Genomic DNA, 17,333 nt, shown 5'->3' on the forward strand with positions numbered 1-17,333 from the left:
GGCCGGCGCTCGCCGGGGGCGTGGCCTGCGGGGGCGTGGCGGCGGCGGCGGCCCGCGATTGGCTGCGGCGGCCGGGTCAGCTGATGCGCGGGGCGCCCCGCCACAGCCTGCCGGCCATGGACGAGAGCAGCCCGCTGGTGTCCCCGCAGCGGGCCCAGGCCGCTGCCGCCTACGGGCTGCCCGCGGGGCCAGGCGGCGCGGTGCGCGCGCAGCCCCCCCCGGCCCCCGCCGCGCCCGCGCCCTCCCCGCCCGGCTCCCCGCGCGCCCGCGACCGCGAGCGGCAGCCGCTGCTGGAGCGGGGCGCGGCGGGCGGCCGGGGCCCCGGGGCGGCGCAGGCGGCGGCGGCGGCGCAGGCCCAGCGCGAGCGGAACGACTTCCCCGACGACCCCGAGTTCGCCGAGGTGGTGCGGCTGGCGGAGGCGGCCAGCGAGCGCGGCATCTTCCCGGAGCGCATCTACCAGGGCTCCAGCGGCAGCTACTTCGTCAAGGACCCGCAGGGGGTGAGGCTCCCCCCCCGGGGCCCGGGCCTCGGCCCCGGCCGGCCGCCAAGCACCCCCGGGCCGTGGGGCCTCGGGGCTGCCCGGCGGGGGCGGGGGCCCGGCTCCCTGTCGCTGGGCTGAGGCGGCGGGGACGGGGTTGGAAAGAGAAGTGACGTGGGGGGGGGGCTGTGCCGTGACAGCGCCTCCCCAGGGGCTGCGGGCGCGGGGGGCGGCCCGGGCTGCGAGGGGGGTGGTGTCGGTGTGGGAGGGGGGCCGGCCGGGGCTGCGGGCGGGGGGGAGGTGTCGGTGTGGGAGGGGGGCGGGCCGGGGCTGCGGGCGGGGGGGAGGTGTCGGGGGGGGGGCGGTCCGGGCTGCGGGGGGGGCGGGTCCGGTCCAGGCTGCGGGGCTCTGGCTGGCCTGACCCCCCCCCCCGGGTTCATGTCCTGCACTAGCTCAGGTTGCTGTGGGCAGGGGCAGAGCGACGCCTGAGTTGGGCAGCAGATTTGCTGGGCTCCAGGTGCTGTAGATATTGCTGGATCCTGCCCTTGTCTGTGTCCAACCTCCCCGAGTCCCACACTTGCTGTGGCGGCCTGGAGATGGGCCTGCTTGTTGCTAATGGCCCTGGTGCCTCAGAGCGAACCGGGCCAGGGCCTGGCCTGCTCTGGTTAGACACCCGGGCCAGGGGGTGGCAGGCCAAGACCCCTTTTGAGAGTGTGTGACTGTGTAGGAAGTGGTCTCCCTGCTGCAGGGCTTGGCTGCCCTCAGTGCTCAGCCTCGTCCCATCTCCTCCGGCGTTCGGTGACTGGAGCGTAGGCTTAGGATGGGGCTCTCTGGGCTGGAGTGGTGGCCAGGACCCCAAAAAGTCTGTGTCACCCTGGGTGATTGCATCAGTTGAACTGAAGTGTGGATTTAAAGTGGCTGACTGCGGTGCCAGCTCTGGCTGACGCTGATTTGTCTGGCTGTCTCTCCTGGTTTTGACAAGGGAGCAGGTTTCAGCTAAACCCGAGTGTTCCCACAGATTTGCTCTGGTTCAATTACAGGGCTCAAAAGCTGGCTCTGAATGAACAGTGCAGCCTGGGCAGAGCTGACACCAACTTGTCTGTGGCGTCACCCACGTCTGCCTAGTCCCACGCAGACGGGCCCAGAGGAGGTGCCACTTGTCAGGACTCTGCTGTGGAGTCCGGCTCTGGGGTTGCGTGCCCTGCAGTGGCCGTTGTCCCAGCCAGGGACTCTGCACTAGAATCTCTGGGAGGGGCACAGTAAGGGAGATTGACGTGCTCAGCCCAGCTCTGCCTGGCTCCCAAGCTCTGTCATCGCCTGGTTCCCTCACACCCCTGTAGGCCTGAGGCTGCATCCTGACTAAGGCGCCCCCCCGAACACTTCCTGAGCCCATGGCTCTAACAGAGCCCCTCTGTCTGCGTCCCGGCCCCGTGGGGTCGCTGGCTCAGACTCCATGGTACGGTGCTGTGGGAGCAGAGCGTGAAGTCACCGTATCTCCTCTCCTCGTGGGTCCGGTCGGCTGCGCTGCAGCTTTCTCCAGGGCATTGATCGGGGCTGGGTGCGGGGCCGTGTGGCTGCCTTGTGACTCTCGCTGCTAACCGGATTAGCCTTGCTGCTGCTTCCTGGGGCTCCCTTGTCAATTGCTGCCCCTGGAAGCAAGGCTTGGCTTGGCTTGGCTGGGTTTTTCATAACCCCAACTTCCCTGCCCCTGTCGTGGGCCAGCTGGGATTCTGGCTACTGGGTCTTCCCCCGGCTGGGTCCTGGTGCGTCGGCGGATCTGCCCCAGCCAGTGGGTGACTTCCTTTCATGCTGGCGGTATGCCATTCCCAGCAATGAAGAGAGAGCATGTGGGTGGAAGCATTGTCTGAGCGTGTGGCACTGGGGGTCAGGAGACAGGGGGTTTTCCTGTCTTGGGTGCCTGCCCACCTCCTCACGGGGAGCTGCCCACAACCATGTGTCGGGGGGGCTTTCAGATGGGACACCGTGCTGAAGGGCAGGGAGGGTTCTCCAGCCAGGAGATGGCAGAGGCCCAGTGCCCCTGAGTAGCTATCGCCACTGGGCAGTGAAGAGCACTTGTCAAGCACCATAAGGAATGTGTGCAGCTGAGGGCTTGGTGTGGGGGTGGGGGGTCCTGCTTTTCTAGCCCCCCTTGGCCCAATGCACTCTCCCAGCCCTGTCCTCCTCTCTGCTTTCCCTGGCTCCCGAAGCACTCTGCAGGGGGATCGGTGTGCTGCCGTTCTGCAGGTGTAGAAGGGAAAGGACTCGTACAGGGTCACCCAGTGAATCAGTGGCAGAGCCAGGAGCAAAACTGGCCAGAGTAGCACTGAGATGCGGCCACCTCTGGGAGGAGGGCCCCAACCCACCGTCCTGTGATGAATGAGTGGAGGGGAAGTTTGAGGATACCAGGGAAAACCTTACTACAGAGCAGCGGTTCTCAAACTTCCGTACTGGTGACCCCTTTCACATAGCGAACCTCTGAGTGCGACCCCCCCCCCGTAAATTAAAAATACTTTTCAATGGTATTTAACACCATTATAAATGCTAGAGGCAAAGCAGGGTTTGGGGTGGAGGCTGACAGCTCACGGCCCCCCATGTAATAACCTCCCGACCCCCAGTTTGAGAACCCCTGCTACAGAGGGTAAGTGCCGCCCTGGGTGTCCTGGCACTTCAGAGCACAAAGGGCTGAGCTGGGCCTGATGGGATTCGACCCTGTGGTGCCAGGGAGTCCGACTTCTACCCCTGACGCTCAGGGTGCCTGGCCACCCCCTCCCAATGATGGGGCTCCCGGGAACTTGCGCCTGGGCGGAACCTGGGCAGGACACACAGCGCTCCAGGGTCCTGGGCCCCCAGCCTGTGCTGCCACCGGTCCCAAATGGCTCTGTTCTCGGGGCTTGCGGTGGCATGGGGCCGTGGACAGTGGGGTGAGTGGCTTGCCCCCGGGTGTGGGGTGTGAAGTGCCAGTGCTAAGGGAATGGAGCTGCTCTGTCCTGTGTGGGGCGCTCTGTCTCGTGCTGCACTGCTGCCCCTCCTCTCGGGCCCCTCACTTGGCTCCCTGGGCCTGTCTGCGAGCCCCCAAAGGCCAGTCATGTGCCCCTGCCACTGGGGCCGGCGGCTGTGTGTGTGCAGCACTGAGCACCAGGGGTGCTGCTAACAGACTCGTGGTGCCCACTTCCTCCCACAGCTCAGGGCAGAGCAGGGCTCTTCCCTCCGGCACTCTACGCTGCCTCGGACTTTGCCCAGCCTGAGCCCCGTCCCGGCCACGTCTCCCTGGGGACGGCCTCTCTGCAGCGTCCTGGCTGGCAGCAGGGAGGCTGGGGGGTGCAATGTGGGGCGGAGGGCAGGGGCCCCGTGCTGCCTGGGGGAGCAAGCCATTGTGGCCATGCACCACTTCCTGCTTGTGGTCCCAGCCCGGGAAGTGCCACCCACTGACTGAGCTGCTGAGACTGCTTGGCTCTGGCCTGGTCCGAGGAGGGCGGGGTGGTCATGTGCCCTGCTGAATCACCTGCTGCTGGAACTGGGGGTGGCTGCAGCCGGCTCCTCCCAGCTGGCTGTCCCTCCGCCCCATGCCTGGCTGCTTGAACCCCTCCCCTGACCAGCGGGGAGAAGGGAACTAGCACTGTGCACCGCGGTGGGGCCTGCGGAGAGACCTTGGGCTGAGGGGGTACAACTCGGGGGGAGGGAGAGCTCAGTGGTTTGAGCATTGGCCTGCTAAACCCAGCGTTGTGAGTTCAAGCCTTGAGGGGGCCACTTAGGGATCTGGGGCAAAAATCTGTCTGGGGCTTGGTCCTGCTTTGAGCAGGGGGTTGGACTAGATACCTCCTGAGGTCCCTTCCAACCCTGACATTCACTGACTCTATGAACTGACAGCTGGGGGGTGTGCTGACCATGCGGCCTGGCTTGGGGGCTCAGCCCTCACTTGGTGTACTGGGGCAGGAGTCGCTGGCTGGCCTGGTAAGGGGAGCCCCTCTCTCCCCTGCCGGAGCTGCCTGGCACTGAGGGCCCTTTGCAGCTAGTGCCAGGCCCTGGGAGGGCAGGTGCTGAGGGTGCTGAGCCCTGGTCACTGAGCTCCCCCTGCCACGTGCTGCTGGGATCCTGACGGCTGCTGCCTTTGATAACCAGCCCTGGCTCCTCGCCCCAGGCTCCACAGCTCAGCCCTGGCAGCCGTCCCTTCCCATGGGGTGTGTCAATCCCACACTGCCCCTGCGGGTCCCTCCCTTTCCTGATGCTCTGACTCTGCCGCCCTCCTGTCTGCTGTAGTGCTCTGGGCCCTCTGCCCCGGCGTGTGCCTAGCAGCGTGTGCCCAGTGTGGGGGAGGCGCTGGGGGCTCGGCTCTGCTCTGCGCTGGACTCCAGGGGCTGCTGGGATGGGGCCCCAGGGTTTACACCTGCTGTGGCTGAGCTGGTCAGTGGGTGGCAGGCAGGAGCCAAGCCTGTCTCCACACGGCAGCTGCCCGCAGCGGGCCCGTGCCAGGGAGGGGGCTCCAGGCGCCAGTCTGGGGATGAGGATCCTGCGCCTGTGCAAGTTGCTCCCCAGGCCCGGCTGGTGTGGGCTGGGGCATGTTCACATCACTCCAGCCTGGGCAGCACTGGCCATGCCATGAACCCGCTGGTCCGGGCCAGCTCTCTGCAGGTCTGGCTGTGCCCTGGCCAGGGGTCTCGGTACCCTGGACTAGAGGGGACTTTGCAGATGGCTCCAGCTCTGGCTCTGCTGCAGAGACTGTTCCGCCTGGTCCCCGCCTTGCCCTCCCCCTCCGCAGGTGCCCAGGGGCTCAGCTGCCAGCCCAGCATGTGTCACTCGGCTGCACCTGGGGGTGGTGTGGGCAGCTGCTGGGGGCAGGGACTCTCCAGCCAGCCAGTCCCATCGGACATGGACCCACTGGCTCCTCTCACCAGGGGCTCAGTGACTTATGGGCCAGTGTCCCTGAAATCAGGAGGCAGCTGCCTCTTCCCAGGGTCCCCTGCCAGAGGGGTGGGGGCAGCATCAGGGGCGGGGCAGAGCAGGCTCTGGCTGGAGAACGGGGCTGCCCCTGACCAGGGCCGGCTGAATCCTGATACCCGTCTCCCCGCCCTTCGGGTCCAGTGGCTGCACCCCAGTGGTGCACGTACCCTCCATGGGGACGGGCAGTGAAGAATGGGGGTTTGTCCTCTCTAGTCCAATGGACTGACCGAGGCAGAACCCCCATCCCAGCGGCAGGCTTGCGATGCCCATGTGCCCGGGGGTTTGGAGCCGGGGACGCTGGAGCAGGCCTGGAGAGGTTCAGTTGCAAGAGGTGGAGATGGGTCCCCCAGCCCATGCCTGAGCGGGTGTCCTGTCTGCTCCCCCCATAGCCCTGGCATCTCCGGGGTGGTGGGGCCTGGGCAGGGCCCCTGCTGTGGTTCCTCCTCCCTGGGCATGGGTCCAGCCCCTGCTGCCTGGAGCCTGCCTTGGGGTGAGCAGAGTTTTGTGGCAGGTCCAGCCCCTCCGCTCGCAGGGGGTCTCCAGCGCCAGGCCTACAGCCAGCGTCGCTGGCAGAGCAGCACCAAGGCCTCTGGGAGGAGCCATGTCCTCTCCTGTGCCCACGGGTCCCTTGGCTATGGGGACGGGCTGACCCTCCCTGTGCTTCTGGGGCCGGCGTGCCAGGAGCGGCCTGGGGCAGGGGGTGAGGGCGCCCGGGCGGTGCTGCTGTTGCTCTGTGCAGAGAGGGAAGCACGGTGGGCAGCTGCTCTCCATGGCCCAGCGGCTCCCAGGGCGGCCCAGCGGCTCCCAGGGCGGCCCAGCGGCTCCCAGGGCGGCCCAGCGGCTCCCAGGGCTGCCCAGCCCGTTGGCCTGCAGGAGCAGGCGGGGGCAGGGGGGGGGTGGAGCAGGCGACTTGTGGCACTTCGGAAGTTCCCCTTGGGGTGGGGATTCCTGGTGCTACAGGGCCCCTCCCTGGGGGTTTCCAGCCACGCCCCAAACTTTCCAGCTCCGTCATTCTTTGTTTTTATGTAGTTAGTATTTAATAGGAGAGATACCTGCCCCCTAGAGCTGGCAGGGACCCTGAAAGGTCAGCGAGTCCAGCCCCTGCCTTCACTGGCAGGACCAGGTACTGATTTTGCCCCAGATCCCTAAGTGGCCCCCTGAAGGATTGAACTCTCACCCCCGGGTTTAGCAGGCCAAGGCTCAAACCACTGAGCTATCCCTCTCCCCCTTTATTGAGCAGCGGGGTGCTGGGGGGTCCTGGCACGCGCTGCCACTGGTCCCGGCGACTGGGGCTGGGCAGCCCGCACCTCCCTGAGCCTGGCCAAGCTGCAGATCAGCTGGGAAGAGGCTCAAACTCCCTGGTGGCCAAGCCCTGCCCGGGGCGGAGGGTGTGTGTGGGCGCAGGGACGAGTGGGGGGGGCGCCCTTGGGCAGGGGTGTGTGTGGGCGCGGGGACGAGCCGGGGGCCCCTGGGGCGGGGTATGTGGGGGGAGGCGGGGACAAGCCGGGGGCCCCCCGGGGCGGGTGTGTGTGCAGGCGCGGGGACGAGCCGGGGGACCCCGGGAGGGGGGTGGGCGATGCAGGGCTGGGCCTTCCGTGCTGGGAGATGGCTGGGGGCCGCCAGGTAGGGGATCCCTCCTGAGAGCCATGCAGTCTGTTCCCCGCTGCTGTGGAGTCCCCCCTTCTCACCCTGGTGGAGTTCGTCAGGAGCCTGTGGGGCTCAGAGGTGTGGCTGGGGGGGGCAGTCGCACGTCCCTCCCTGCAGAGATCCAGCTGCTCCCCCTCTGTCCCCAGAAAATCATCGGTGTCTTCAAGCCCAAGAACGAGGAGCCCTACGGGCAGCTGAACCCGAAGTGGACCAAGTGGCTGCAGAAGCTGTGCTGCCCATGCTGCTTCGGGAGAGACTGCCTGGTGCTCAACCAGGGCTACTTGTCCGAGGCCGGCGCCAGCCTGGTGGACCAGAAACTGGAGCTCAACATTGTTCCCCGCACCAAGGTGAATGGGGTGGGGGGCAGAGCCCGTCACTGTGTGGGCTGCTTTTCCACGCCCCGCGGTTCCTGCCCTGCCGCCCCCACAGCCCTGGGCTCTAGGGGGTCCCACACTGGGAGAGCAGGAACAGGCCGAGCCCCAGCCCGCACTGCGGAAGGCCACGTCCCACCCGGGCTCCGGCAGCTCTGCCTGTGCTCCGCGCTGACCGCTGTCTCCCCACCCCGCCCCCCAGGTGGTGTATCTGGCCAGCGAGACTTTCAACTACAGTGCCATCGACCGGGTGAAGTCCAGAGGGAAGAAGCTGGCCCTGGAGAAGGTGCCAAAAGTGGGGCAACGGTTCAACCGCATCGGCCTGCCGCCAAAGGTAGGGGCTGTCGGACCCCCCCCGGGGCTGCCTCGTGTCCCCAGCCCCCTCACCTGGCCTCTCTCTGCCGCAGGTGGGCTCCTTCCAGCTCTTCGTGGAAGGCTACAAGGATGCGGATTACTGGCTGCGACGCTTTGAGGCTGAGCCGCTCCCCGAGAACACCAACCGGCAGCTGCTGCTGCAGTTCGAGAGGCTGGTGGTCCTGGACTACATCATCAGGAACACAGGTGGGGCTGGCGCCGCACCCCTCCCAGGAGCCTCGGCATCAGGCCTTGCTGCCAGGAGGAAGCCGGGGAGGGCAATGGGTGGGGGCTCAGCATATTGCTGCCCCAGGACGGGGGGCTGCGGGGGACTGGCTGAGAGGTCTCAGCACATGGGGTGGGAAGATTCCTGTTGCCATCTTATGATACTGCACCTACCACGTGGACAAGAGTCGCTGCACCCCCTGCCACAGGGCAGCTGGGGTGGGGGACAGCAGCTGGCAGCACCAGGGGAGGCAGAAGGGCACAGCTCAGGCTGGCCTGGCCGGGGCCTTGTGGTTAAAACCTTGTCTGCGGCCGGAATGCCAAGGAGCTGGAGCTGCTGGGCTAGCCCCACTGGGCGCTGGCCTGGGCAGGGGGCTTCATGACTGGCTCGGGGGGCGCTCCCTGCTGAGCAGGGCCACTCCTCAGCACCATGCCTGCTCGCTCTGGGCGTTGGGTGGGTCTCCTGAGCGTGGCCCGGCTGCCCAGGCAGGGCTGGAGGAGAAGATGCCGCTCCTGGGCTCTGCCTGTGAATGCTCCCAAACTGTTCAGTCTCTAGGGGTGGCGGTGGGGGCAGCCCTGACCGGCTTGGGCCCTGGAGCCGTTTCCCTTTGCCAGCACTGAGCTCCCCCAGGGGCCCTCGTGTGCATGGTTCTACCCACCCCGCCCCCAATCCCTGGCGGAGTCCGCGTCCCCTCCCTTGTGGGATACGTGGCTCAGGCCCCAGGGTTGCCCTGGTGCTGTTGGAGGCCAGGATCCCCGCGCCCAAGCAGGGAGCTTTGCTGCTGCTCCTTCCCAGGCAGATCCAGCTCCTGTCGTGACGTGGCTGGTTCTGCTCCCTGCAGATCGAGGCAACGATAACTGGCTGATCAAGTACGACTGCCCCCTGGACAGCACGAGTGTGCGGGTGAGTGTGGGGAGGGGCTGGGCAGGGGGCGTGTAAGTTACCTGACTGTCGGGCAGTAGAGGCGAGTTCTGAATGCGCTGAGGTTCTGGCTCTTCTCTCCTGTGGTGGGGAGTTCCCCAGCCCAGCCCCGCTCCATGGATGGTTCTCGCAAGCCTCCCCTTGTGATCCACATGGACCGAGGCTCTGTGGAGGGAGGAGCCAGGGCCCGTTCCGTGGCGGTGTTGGCATAGGGATGCAGACAGTGAGCGGGGCTCTGTTCAAGTGCCATGTGGCAGGCTGGGGACATGTGCTTGTGGTGATGTTGCTAGGCAGACTCGCTATCCCCACAACTGCAGTGTGACATGGGGGGTCGAGCTCAGTTTCCCAGTGCGGTGAGGGCCCCCAGCCCCTCTTTAGGCCCCAAAGGCTGTGTGGTCCCAGCTGCAGGTGGTATTGGCCAATTCTTGGCACTCTCTAAGCAGGAGGGACGCTGGGAGCCAGAAGGGACCATTGTGAGCATCTACATCTGACCTCCTGTATAACACAGGGCAGAGACCTGCCCCGCAATAATTCCTAGAACAGAGCTTCAAAAAACCATCCCGTCTGGATTTAACAATGGCCGGTGATGGAGAATCCACCCCGAGCCTGGGAAGTCGTTCCAGTGGTTAATGTACCCCTCCTTTCCAGCCTGTCTGTGTAGCTTCAACGTCCAGCCGCTGGACTGAGTGAGACCTTCCTCAGCTGGACTGCAGAGCCCGGGGTTAAACACCTGTTCCCCAGGCAGTGCCGGCAGGCTGGGCTCCAGCCACCCTTAGCCACCTCCTTGTTAAGCTAAATAGATCGAGCTCCTGGAGTCTCACGATCAGGCAGGTTTTCTAACCCTTTAATCATTCCTGTGGCTCTTCTCTGACCCCCCCAATCTACCCGCATCCTTCTTGGCTTTGTGGGCACCAGCACTGGACACAGGAGCCCAGCAGCGGTCACACCAGTGCCAAACCCAGAGGTAAAATAACCTCCCTGCTCCTTCTTGAGCCCCCTGTTCATGCAGCCCAGGGTCACATTCGCTCTTTTGGCCACAGCATCACACTGGTATCAGGTTTAAAAATGTGAAGAAAAAATTAAAAATGGAATGAATGGAAGAACGGGGAAGTTTGGTAGAAATAAATATTCATCAGAAGTTGGGAAATTGTAGAAAATTTGATAAGGGAAGTCCAGGGACACGTGGAGAAATCCATGGCCAGTGGAGTGAAGGACCATGGGGAGGAGCCTGACAATGGTATTGGTCCATTGACCGATGGAAATGGTGGTAGAATGATCAGTGAGAATGCAGAAAAGGGAGAAATGTTCAATAAACGTTAGTTCTCTTTTGGGGACAAAAAACAAATCTCATCTCCTGGTATGGAGACACTGCTCTTTCAGTTCCCCTCGGATCTCTAGAGGGTGTTAAACAGACGCTAGCAAAGTTAGACATTGTTAAATCAGCAAGTCCAGGCAACGCGCATCCAAGAGTTTAAAAAGAGCTGCCTGAGGGACTCGCTGGACCGTTCATGTTGATTTTCGTTGTTGTGGAACTGGACGAAAGCTAATGTTGTGCCAGTGTTTAGAAAGGGTAAACAGGGTGACCTGGGTAATTATAGGCCTGACAGGGATCCTGGACGAGATAATGGAGCGGCGAATGCAGGACTCAGTTACTAAAGGAGGGTAATGTAATTAACGTAAATGAGCACCGATTTATGGAAAATAGATCCAAGGATGTCTTAGAGCTGTCAGCAGGAGACCTCCAGCGCACGTCACTCAAATTGCAGCCCCCCCAGTTAGGTAGCTTTTTCCTACATGTTATAGATAGGTGTATAAGGAGCCGGTCCTCCTGTTCCCGCATGTGATTTGAGGGTCTGTAGTAGCCATCTGCTAATACCCCATCTTGTGCCTTATCTGCTGGGACATCGATACATAAACATTCAGGATTGGGGACTTTGAAAAGGGTTGTGTTGTTTTTGACATAGTGGGCCCCCCCACACCCCACCCACTCGATCCGTCCTAAATAGGTTAGAACCATTGAGTTCAACGTCCCAGTCATGCAGCAGGTTTCAGTTAATACCGACTGTATTGTAATCAACGAGCGATTCCAGTTCCTGTTTGTTCCCCGGGCGCCTAACGTTTGTGTAAAGGCAATTCAAGGATTTCTTCTCCACGTCCTTTGGCTCTTGAATTCTCTTCTCAGCATCTCCATTTTGTGCTGAGTGCTCAGGTCTGCCCTTTTGCTATTTAACCCCCTCCTGACTACACTGTCCCCAAGGAGACTGCTGACATGGAGCCATGCAAAATACATAGCCCCTTCTCCCCTCAGAAGGTGGGCCAGTGCCCCACCAAACCAAACCCCTCCACCACTTACCTAGCCAGTGGTTCACTTCCAGAAGCTTCTGCCTTCCTTCGCTTGTGGGACAGGAAGGATCCCAGAGAAGATCTCTTGGACGTTCTGCAGCATGCTTCCGAGTCCTCTGAAGTCCTACGCTCTGAGATCCTGCAATGCAGAGTCAAGTGCCAGCATGAGTGATCACCACTGGATCCTGGCCTAGCAGCTTCCAACGGCTCTCTGATCTCAGGGACATCTCCCGCCTTGGTTCTGGGAAGGCAACGCGTCATCCCGTTGTCTGCCTGTCCTTTGCAGAATGTTCTTTAGATTCTTCAGGGAATTGACCTCCCCATAAGGATCGTCCACCTTCCTTGAACAGTTGGAGAACTCTTTGCAGGCATGCTTGATTTTCATACAGATTGGGCTGAGCTGCCATCTACGTGTCCCATACAGCTCTCCGTTCCCCAGGACCTTGAGAGGTATCATTCAGTTTCCATGTGGAGGACCTGGTATCGATTCAGAATTTCCAGCTGTTCAGCATTCTGCCTGGTCCTCTTCTGTGGTGGCCGCAGTCTGCCTTCCTCCTCTACCTCCAGCCCTGCAGCATGCTCCTGTGATCTGGTGGTGCCAGGCCTCCTCTCTGATTCCTTTGGCCAGCTCCATTTGTCCTTGAACCTGTGGGACTGGGGTTTTCTGAATCTGGCTGGCTAGGAACTCCTCAGCCTTTCCGATTCTCCGGAGCATCTCAACTTGCCCCTCCAATCCACGTATCTTCTCTTCCAGCACAGCCACCACCTGGCCCTTCCTGCCCAGAGCCTCCCTTCTGGCTCCAGACACGGAAGAGAACAGGGCACGGCCGTTGCAGTTCAACACCACTCTTCATGGCCGGCCAACCTGACACACACCGAGTGCTGCACCTGGACGGTTCCTCCCCTTCCCAACTCCCCTGTTCGCTGCCGCTGTCCATGGCTCTCGGCGCAGCTGCACCCCTCACTGCCAAGCAGTGACTAGCCCCTTAGACTGCAGCCAGCTGGGCTGTTCTCATCATGCTGTGAAGCCGCCGGGGTCTCTGCCAGGAGCGGGTGGGCAAGGTTCTGTGGCCTGCGATGTGCAGCAGGTCAGACCAGATGATCGCGATGGTCCCTTCTGGCCTTGATGTCTCTGATCAAAGCGCCAAGGGCCAGAGCCTCAGGGCCTGCAGCAAGGTCCCTGCTTCCTCCGGGGACACGGCCCTCCTGCACAGAGAACACTCAACCAAACAACCCCAGGCAGACCAGATGCACCACGGCCTGGCACTTCCAAGCACACTTGGCTGCTCCACCCTCCGAAAGCCCCCTGTTCGCTGCAGGGCGGTAGGAAGCCAGGCACGGACAGGACCCCATCATGCAGAGCTCTCGGGGACAGGGGAGTGCCTCTCAGCCAGTCCCCTGAGGCAACAGCCCCCCAGCCTGGGTCCTCATCCCAGAAGAAAGGCTCAGCTCCTCCAAGAAATGTACACACCTAAACTGGAGTGAGACCATCCACTTTGGCATGCTGCTGGGCCTAATGCCAGCCCTGAGCCATCTGTGCAGTGCACCGGCTCCTGTGCGCCTGTCTCTGTGTCCAGGGCACTGCCAGCTCTGAGCCCCCTGTGCAGTGCACCGGCTCCTGTGTGCCCATCCCCCCCTGCCCAGGGCTCTGCCAGCTCTGAGCCATCTGTGCAGTGCACCGGCTCCTGTATGCCCATCCCCCCCTGCCCAGGGCACTGCCAGCCCTGAGCCCTCTGTGCAGTGCACCGGCTCCTGTGCGCCCATCCCCCTGTGCAGTGCACCGGCTCCTGTGCCCAGGGCAGATGTTGGCAGTGGGGGGCGTCTGGGATGAGAGCGGAGGAGCTAGGCGGCAGCTGGCTCGGGGCAGGGACCGGGCTGCATGGTGGTGCCGGGGGTGAGTGCTGGGCTCTGGCTCCCCTGCCCCGGTGACTCCTGGTCGATCTGTCTCCCCTCCAGGACTCCGAGTGGGTGCTGGTGAAGGAGCCCATCATCAAGCTGGCTGCCATAGACAACGGCTTGGCCTTCCCCCTGAAGCACCCCGACTCCTGGAGAGCATGTAGGTCCCTCTGCCGCGCTCCCGCTCGCTAGCCTGGGGGCAGCCTGGTGCTTTGACAACTTGCCTTATGCTGACAACCCCCAGGGCTAGGCCAGCAGCCCCGCCGGGCGCCATGTGGCCTGGGCTTACGCTGCACCTGCTTCTGGGAGCACGGCCCTGAGGCCAGCAGCTGGGGTGGCCCCCGTTCCCCCGGGAGATGGTTCGAGGGGCGAGAGGGCTCAGGCCAGCACCCCAACGGGTGGAGCTGTCCCCAGAGCACCAGGCTGTGACCCCAGTGCCTGCCAGGCCAGGGCTGTGCACATGGCTCTGACCTCGGTTCTGGCTCTTCCCCCGCAGACCCCTTCTACTGGGCATGGCTGCCCCAGGCCAAAGTCCCCTTCTCACAGGAGATCAAAGACCTGATCCTCCCAAAGGTTTCCGACCCCAACTTCGTCAAAGACCTGGAGGAGGATCTGTACGAACTCTTCAAGGTCAGGTGGGGGGCTGGGGCTGGGGTGGGGGGTAGGTCTGTCACGTTGATGGGTGGGGCTGGCCTGGGTGGTGCAGTGAGACCCTTTCAGAGCTGGGGGTGGGGGGCTCAGCCTGCGTGAGGCAGGTTTTGCTGCATCCTGCTAGCACCAGCTTGGGGGTCGGGGCAGGGAGGAGCAGCTGCTGTCAGGGCGGGGGTCTCGCAGCAGGGGTCTGGGTCCAGGGTCCCACTGCCTGCGTGTGGGAGAGGGGTGTCTCTGCCTGTCCCTCACTACCATGTCTCTTGCAGAAGGACCCTGGCTTCGACCGGGGGCAGTTCCACAAGCAGATCGCTGTCCTGAGGGGCCAGGTATGCTGGGAAGGGCCCCTCTGGTGTGGCAGGGGCACTGGCTCCCTCTCGCCCACTGGCCGAGTGCCCCCAAGGGGGACAGTGACCCAGGCAGCTCCCTGGGGCAGGGGTCCTGGACTCACATCCCTTCTGCTCTGCTGCCTAGATCCTGAACCTGACGCAGGCCCTGAAGGACGGGAAGAGCCCCCTGCACCTGGTGCAGATGCCGCCGGTGATCGTGGAGACGGCGCGCTCCCACCAGCGCAGCGCCAGCGAGTCCTACACACAGAGCTTCCAGAGCCGCAAGCCCTTCTTCTCCTGGTGGTAGCCGGGCGCTGGGCCGCGCGGGGCCGGCCTGCTGCCGCGGCCTGGACTTGACGCTCCGGGAGAGGGCGGCTGCAGCTGGGGGAACCTCCAGCTGAACTCAGCCTGGGCAGAGCCATCGATTCCCCTTGCTGCAGGGCTTGGACACAGCCTGGCAGAGCCAGCCCCAGCCACAAACTGCCCTGCTCAGCGGGAGTCCTCAGTGCAGCCACTGAGCAAGTGGAGCTGGGGCCTGCCTCCTGCGGGCGGTTCTGAGCCCGTCTGCTTCCGGCTGGGGCTGGGATCTGCCTGGCAGCCTCGCCCACCTCTCAGGAACCCCGGCTGCTCGCTGGCTGCAGGGCCACAAAGGCACCAGTGTCAGCCACCCTCCAGGGGCTGTTTGGAGACGGTGTCCCTGGAGAGGAGGCATGTGCATGGCGGGGGGGCTGGCACAGAAATCCAGTATGTGCCCAGGGCTGAGCTGGCAGAGGGCAGCAGGCCTGGGGTGCCCCGAACGGCTGCGCTATGGAGTGTTTGTAGCTGCCTTTCCTGCGGGGGCTGGAGACTGCGGATGCCAGGGAGCTCTGGGCACCCTGGCCCAGGAGTGCTGCATGCTGGGACCTGGCCCCAATTCACAGGGAAGCTGAGGGCCCTGGCATGGGAGCTGCTTGTCCCCCTCCCCCACTGGGCACAGGGGATCTGTCCCGGTTTAGCTGGCTTGTCCTTGTTCCACCCTCTCCCCTGGCTGAGGGGCCCACGTTCCCCTCTGCTCCTGCCCTCCCTGCTGGGCGGGCCCCCTCCAGGGGCACTCCCCTCTCTGCTCCACGGGCCCTGTGTGCACTTCCCGAGAGAGCCCAGCCTGTCGGGGGGCTGGTGCCTGCTGGGTGAGCTATGGCTGCGGGGAAGGGGGGTGGCTCCCCCTTCCCCACCCTGTTGCCGCTCCTGCAGCCAGGGCAACTTGCCTCATGGCCACTGCCCGGGGCAGTTCTGGGCACCACACAGCTCGTCCCGGGCTGGGGCTGGGCCGAGCTCCTCCTGCGGCTCCTTAGAGGCTCCAAGGGGCCTGCCCCAAGCCCCCTAGGGTGGCCTAGCTCAGGGGCGTGGGCTGTGCTGCCCCCCTTGGGGCAGGGGGGTTGTGCATGATCCCCCTCCATGAACAGAAGTGGGCACAGGGGGAGCCAGGCTCTGGGGCAGGGCTGGGCTGCAGGCCTTGGGGCCATGTGCGCTGGAGCTGGCCAGGGGCTTCATGGGCTGTGGCTGCTGCTAGTGCGCTGGAGGCGCGATTCCATCTTTCTGGCTGCTGCTGCTGCAACCTGACCCGAAATGTATCGTTCTCATGCACTGTAGAAATGTATGTAATGTATTTAAACCCATGCACCAGCGGAGTCAGACCTGCCATTCTGCATGGGGCTCCGGGGAGGGGACACCTGGGGGGGTGGGAGAGCCCCACGTGCTCCTGTCTGCCCCCTGGGGCTGTGACGTGGCACTTGTCCGGCAGGGCCTGGGCCCGAGCACTCCCCCGTCACTGATAGAGCACAGACAGCACCCCCAGCCCAGGCTAACGCCCCATGGAGCGACTCTCCTGGGCCCGAACCCAGCTGCAGGAGTGGGGGGAGCAGCTGAGGCCAGGCTGGCGCGAGGCGGGGTGGCCCAGGGCCAGGCCAGGCTGGCGTGAGGGGTGGGCCTGGCTGAGGCCGGTAAAACAGGCCCACCTCACTGAGGCCCTAATGCTGCAGGCACCTGCACTGGTGTAGCTGAGCTGCTGTCAGCTGTGAGGAATGCCCTGCAGGGATGGGCACCTCTGGGTGCCTGCTGGGGCCTGGTAGCTGTGGGCAGGGCCGCCCAGAGGGGGGGGCAAAGGGGGCAATTTGCCCTGGGCTCCGCAGGGGCCCCCAAGAGAACAGCGGAGGCTCCCGCCTCCGCCCCTCTCCTGGACCCTCAGCGCATCAAGTGCCGTGTCTCCGGTGGGGCCCCTGAGCCCCGCCCCGCTCCGAGCCGTGTGGTGAGGGGGCAGGGCTGGGAGCGCCGGGCTGAGCTCAGCTGCCTCCGCTCGGCGTGGAGCTCCCAGCCCCGCCCCCTCCCCACGTGGCTCTGAGCGGGACGGGGCTCAGGCCCCGGCGGAGACACGCTGCAGCTGTTCCGGCGAGGCGCTGAGACTCCGGGTGAGGAGGGAGCCGGGGGTAAGAGGCTGAGGCCAGGGCGGGGGGGGAAGCGGGACCTGCTGCTGAAGCGCAGCCCGGTCTTTGGCGGTGGGGGGCCCCTTCCGTTCCGGGACCCGCCGCCGAAGTGCCCCGAAGACCCGCGGCGGGCCCCCCCCCGGCCGAATTACCGCCGAAGACCGGGCTGCACTTTGGTGGCGGGTCCCGGAACGGAAGGGCCCCCCGCCGCCGAAGACCCCGGGCCCCTGGAATCCTCTGGGCGGCCCTGGCCGTGGGCATGCTGCTTTCTGGCTGAGGCTAGAGCACCATCTGTCAGGGCCTGTGTAAAGTGACCCCATGTGCCTCCCCCCCATTAGTGGGCTGGAGGGGGGTGGGAGCTGGTCGGAAGGGCCATAGCAGTGTCTTCTACTGCCCAGGCTCCCTCCTCACAAGTGTGTGTTGGGGGGGGGGGTGAGCCCCCTATTGAAGTGGCTCCCAGGTGGGCTGAGCTCACAGAGGGAGAAAAGCAGCCCCCACCCCTGTACTTCCAGTGTCTCCCAGCCAGCTCTCGCCTCCAGCTGGGTGCATCCTACCGGGCTTTCCGCAGCCCCCGTCCCTCAGGAGCACAGCCAGGCCCAGGGGCTTCACGCAGTGCAAGGGGCTGAGTGGATACTGCTGCCTCCCTTCCTGGGATGGGGCTCAGGGCTCTGACCAGACAGAACAACACTCACATTTACACACACACACACCCCCGAGCTGGG

At 64.3% G+C, this 17,333-nt stretch overlaps 1 protein-coding gene across 1 annotated transcript; it reads left to right on the top strand.

Annotated features, from left to right (window-relative positions):
* Positions 1 to 116: 116 nt before the first annotated feature.
* On the top strand, positions 117 to 16,331 carry PI4K2A (phosphatidylinositol 4-kinase type 2 alpha). Its single transcript, XM_045024616.1, has 9 exons — positions 117 to 500; positions 7,211 to 7,411; positions 7,638 to 7,769; positions 7,843 to 7,996; positions 8,857 to 8,918; positions 13,236 to 13,335; positions 13,672 to 13,805; positions 14,093 to 14,152; positions 14,298 to 16,331. The coding sequence occupies exons 1-9, from the start codon at positions 117 to 119 to the stop codon at positions 14,457 to 14,459; spliced, it is 1,389 nt and encodes a 462-aa protein (XP_044880551.1). The 3' UTR covers positions 14,460 to 16,331.
* The last annotated feature ends 1,002 nt before the right edge of the window (positions 16,332 to 17,333 follow it).

This window comes from Mauremys mutica, chromosome 7 (assembly GCF_020497125.1).
Source record: "Mauremys mutica isolate MM-2020 ecotype Southern chromosome 7, ASM2049712v1, whole genome shotgun sequence".
Taxonomy (NCBI): Eukaryota; Metazoa; Chordata; order Testudines; family Geoemydidae; genus Mauremys; species Mauremys mutica.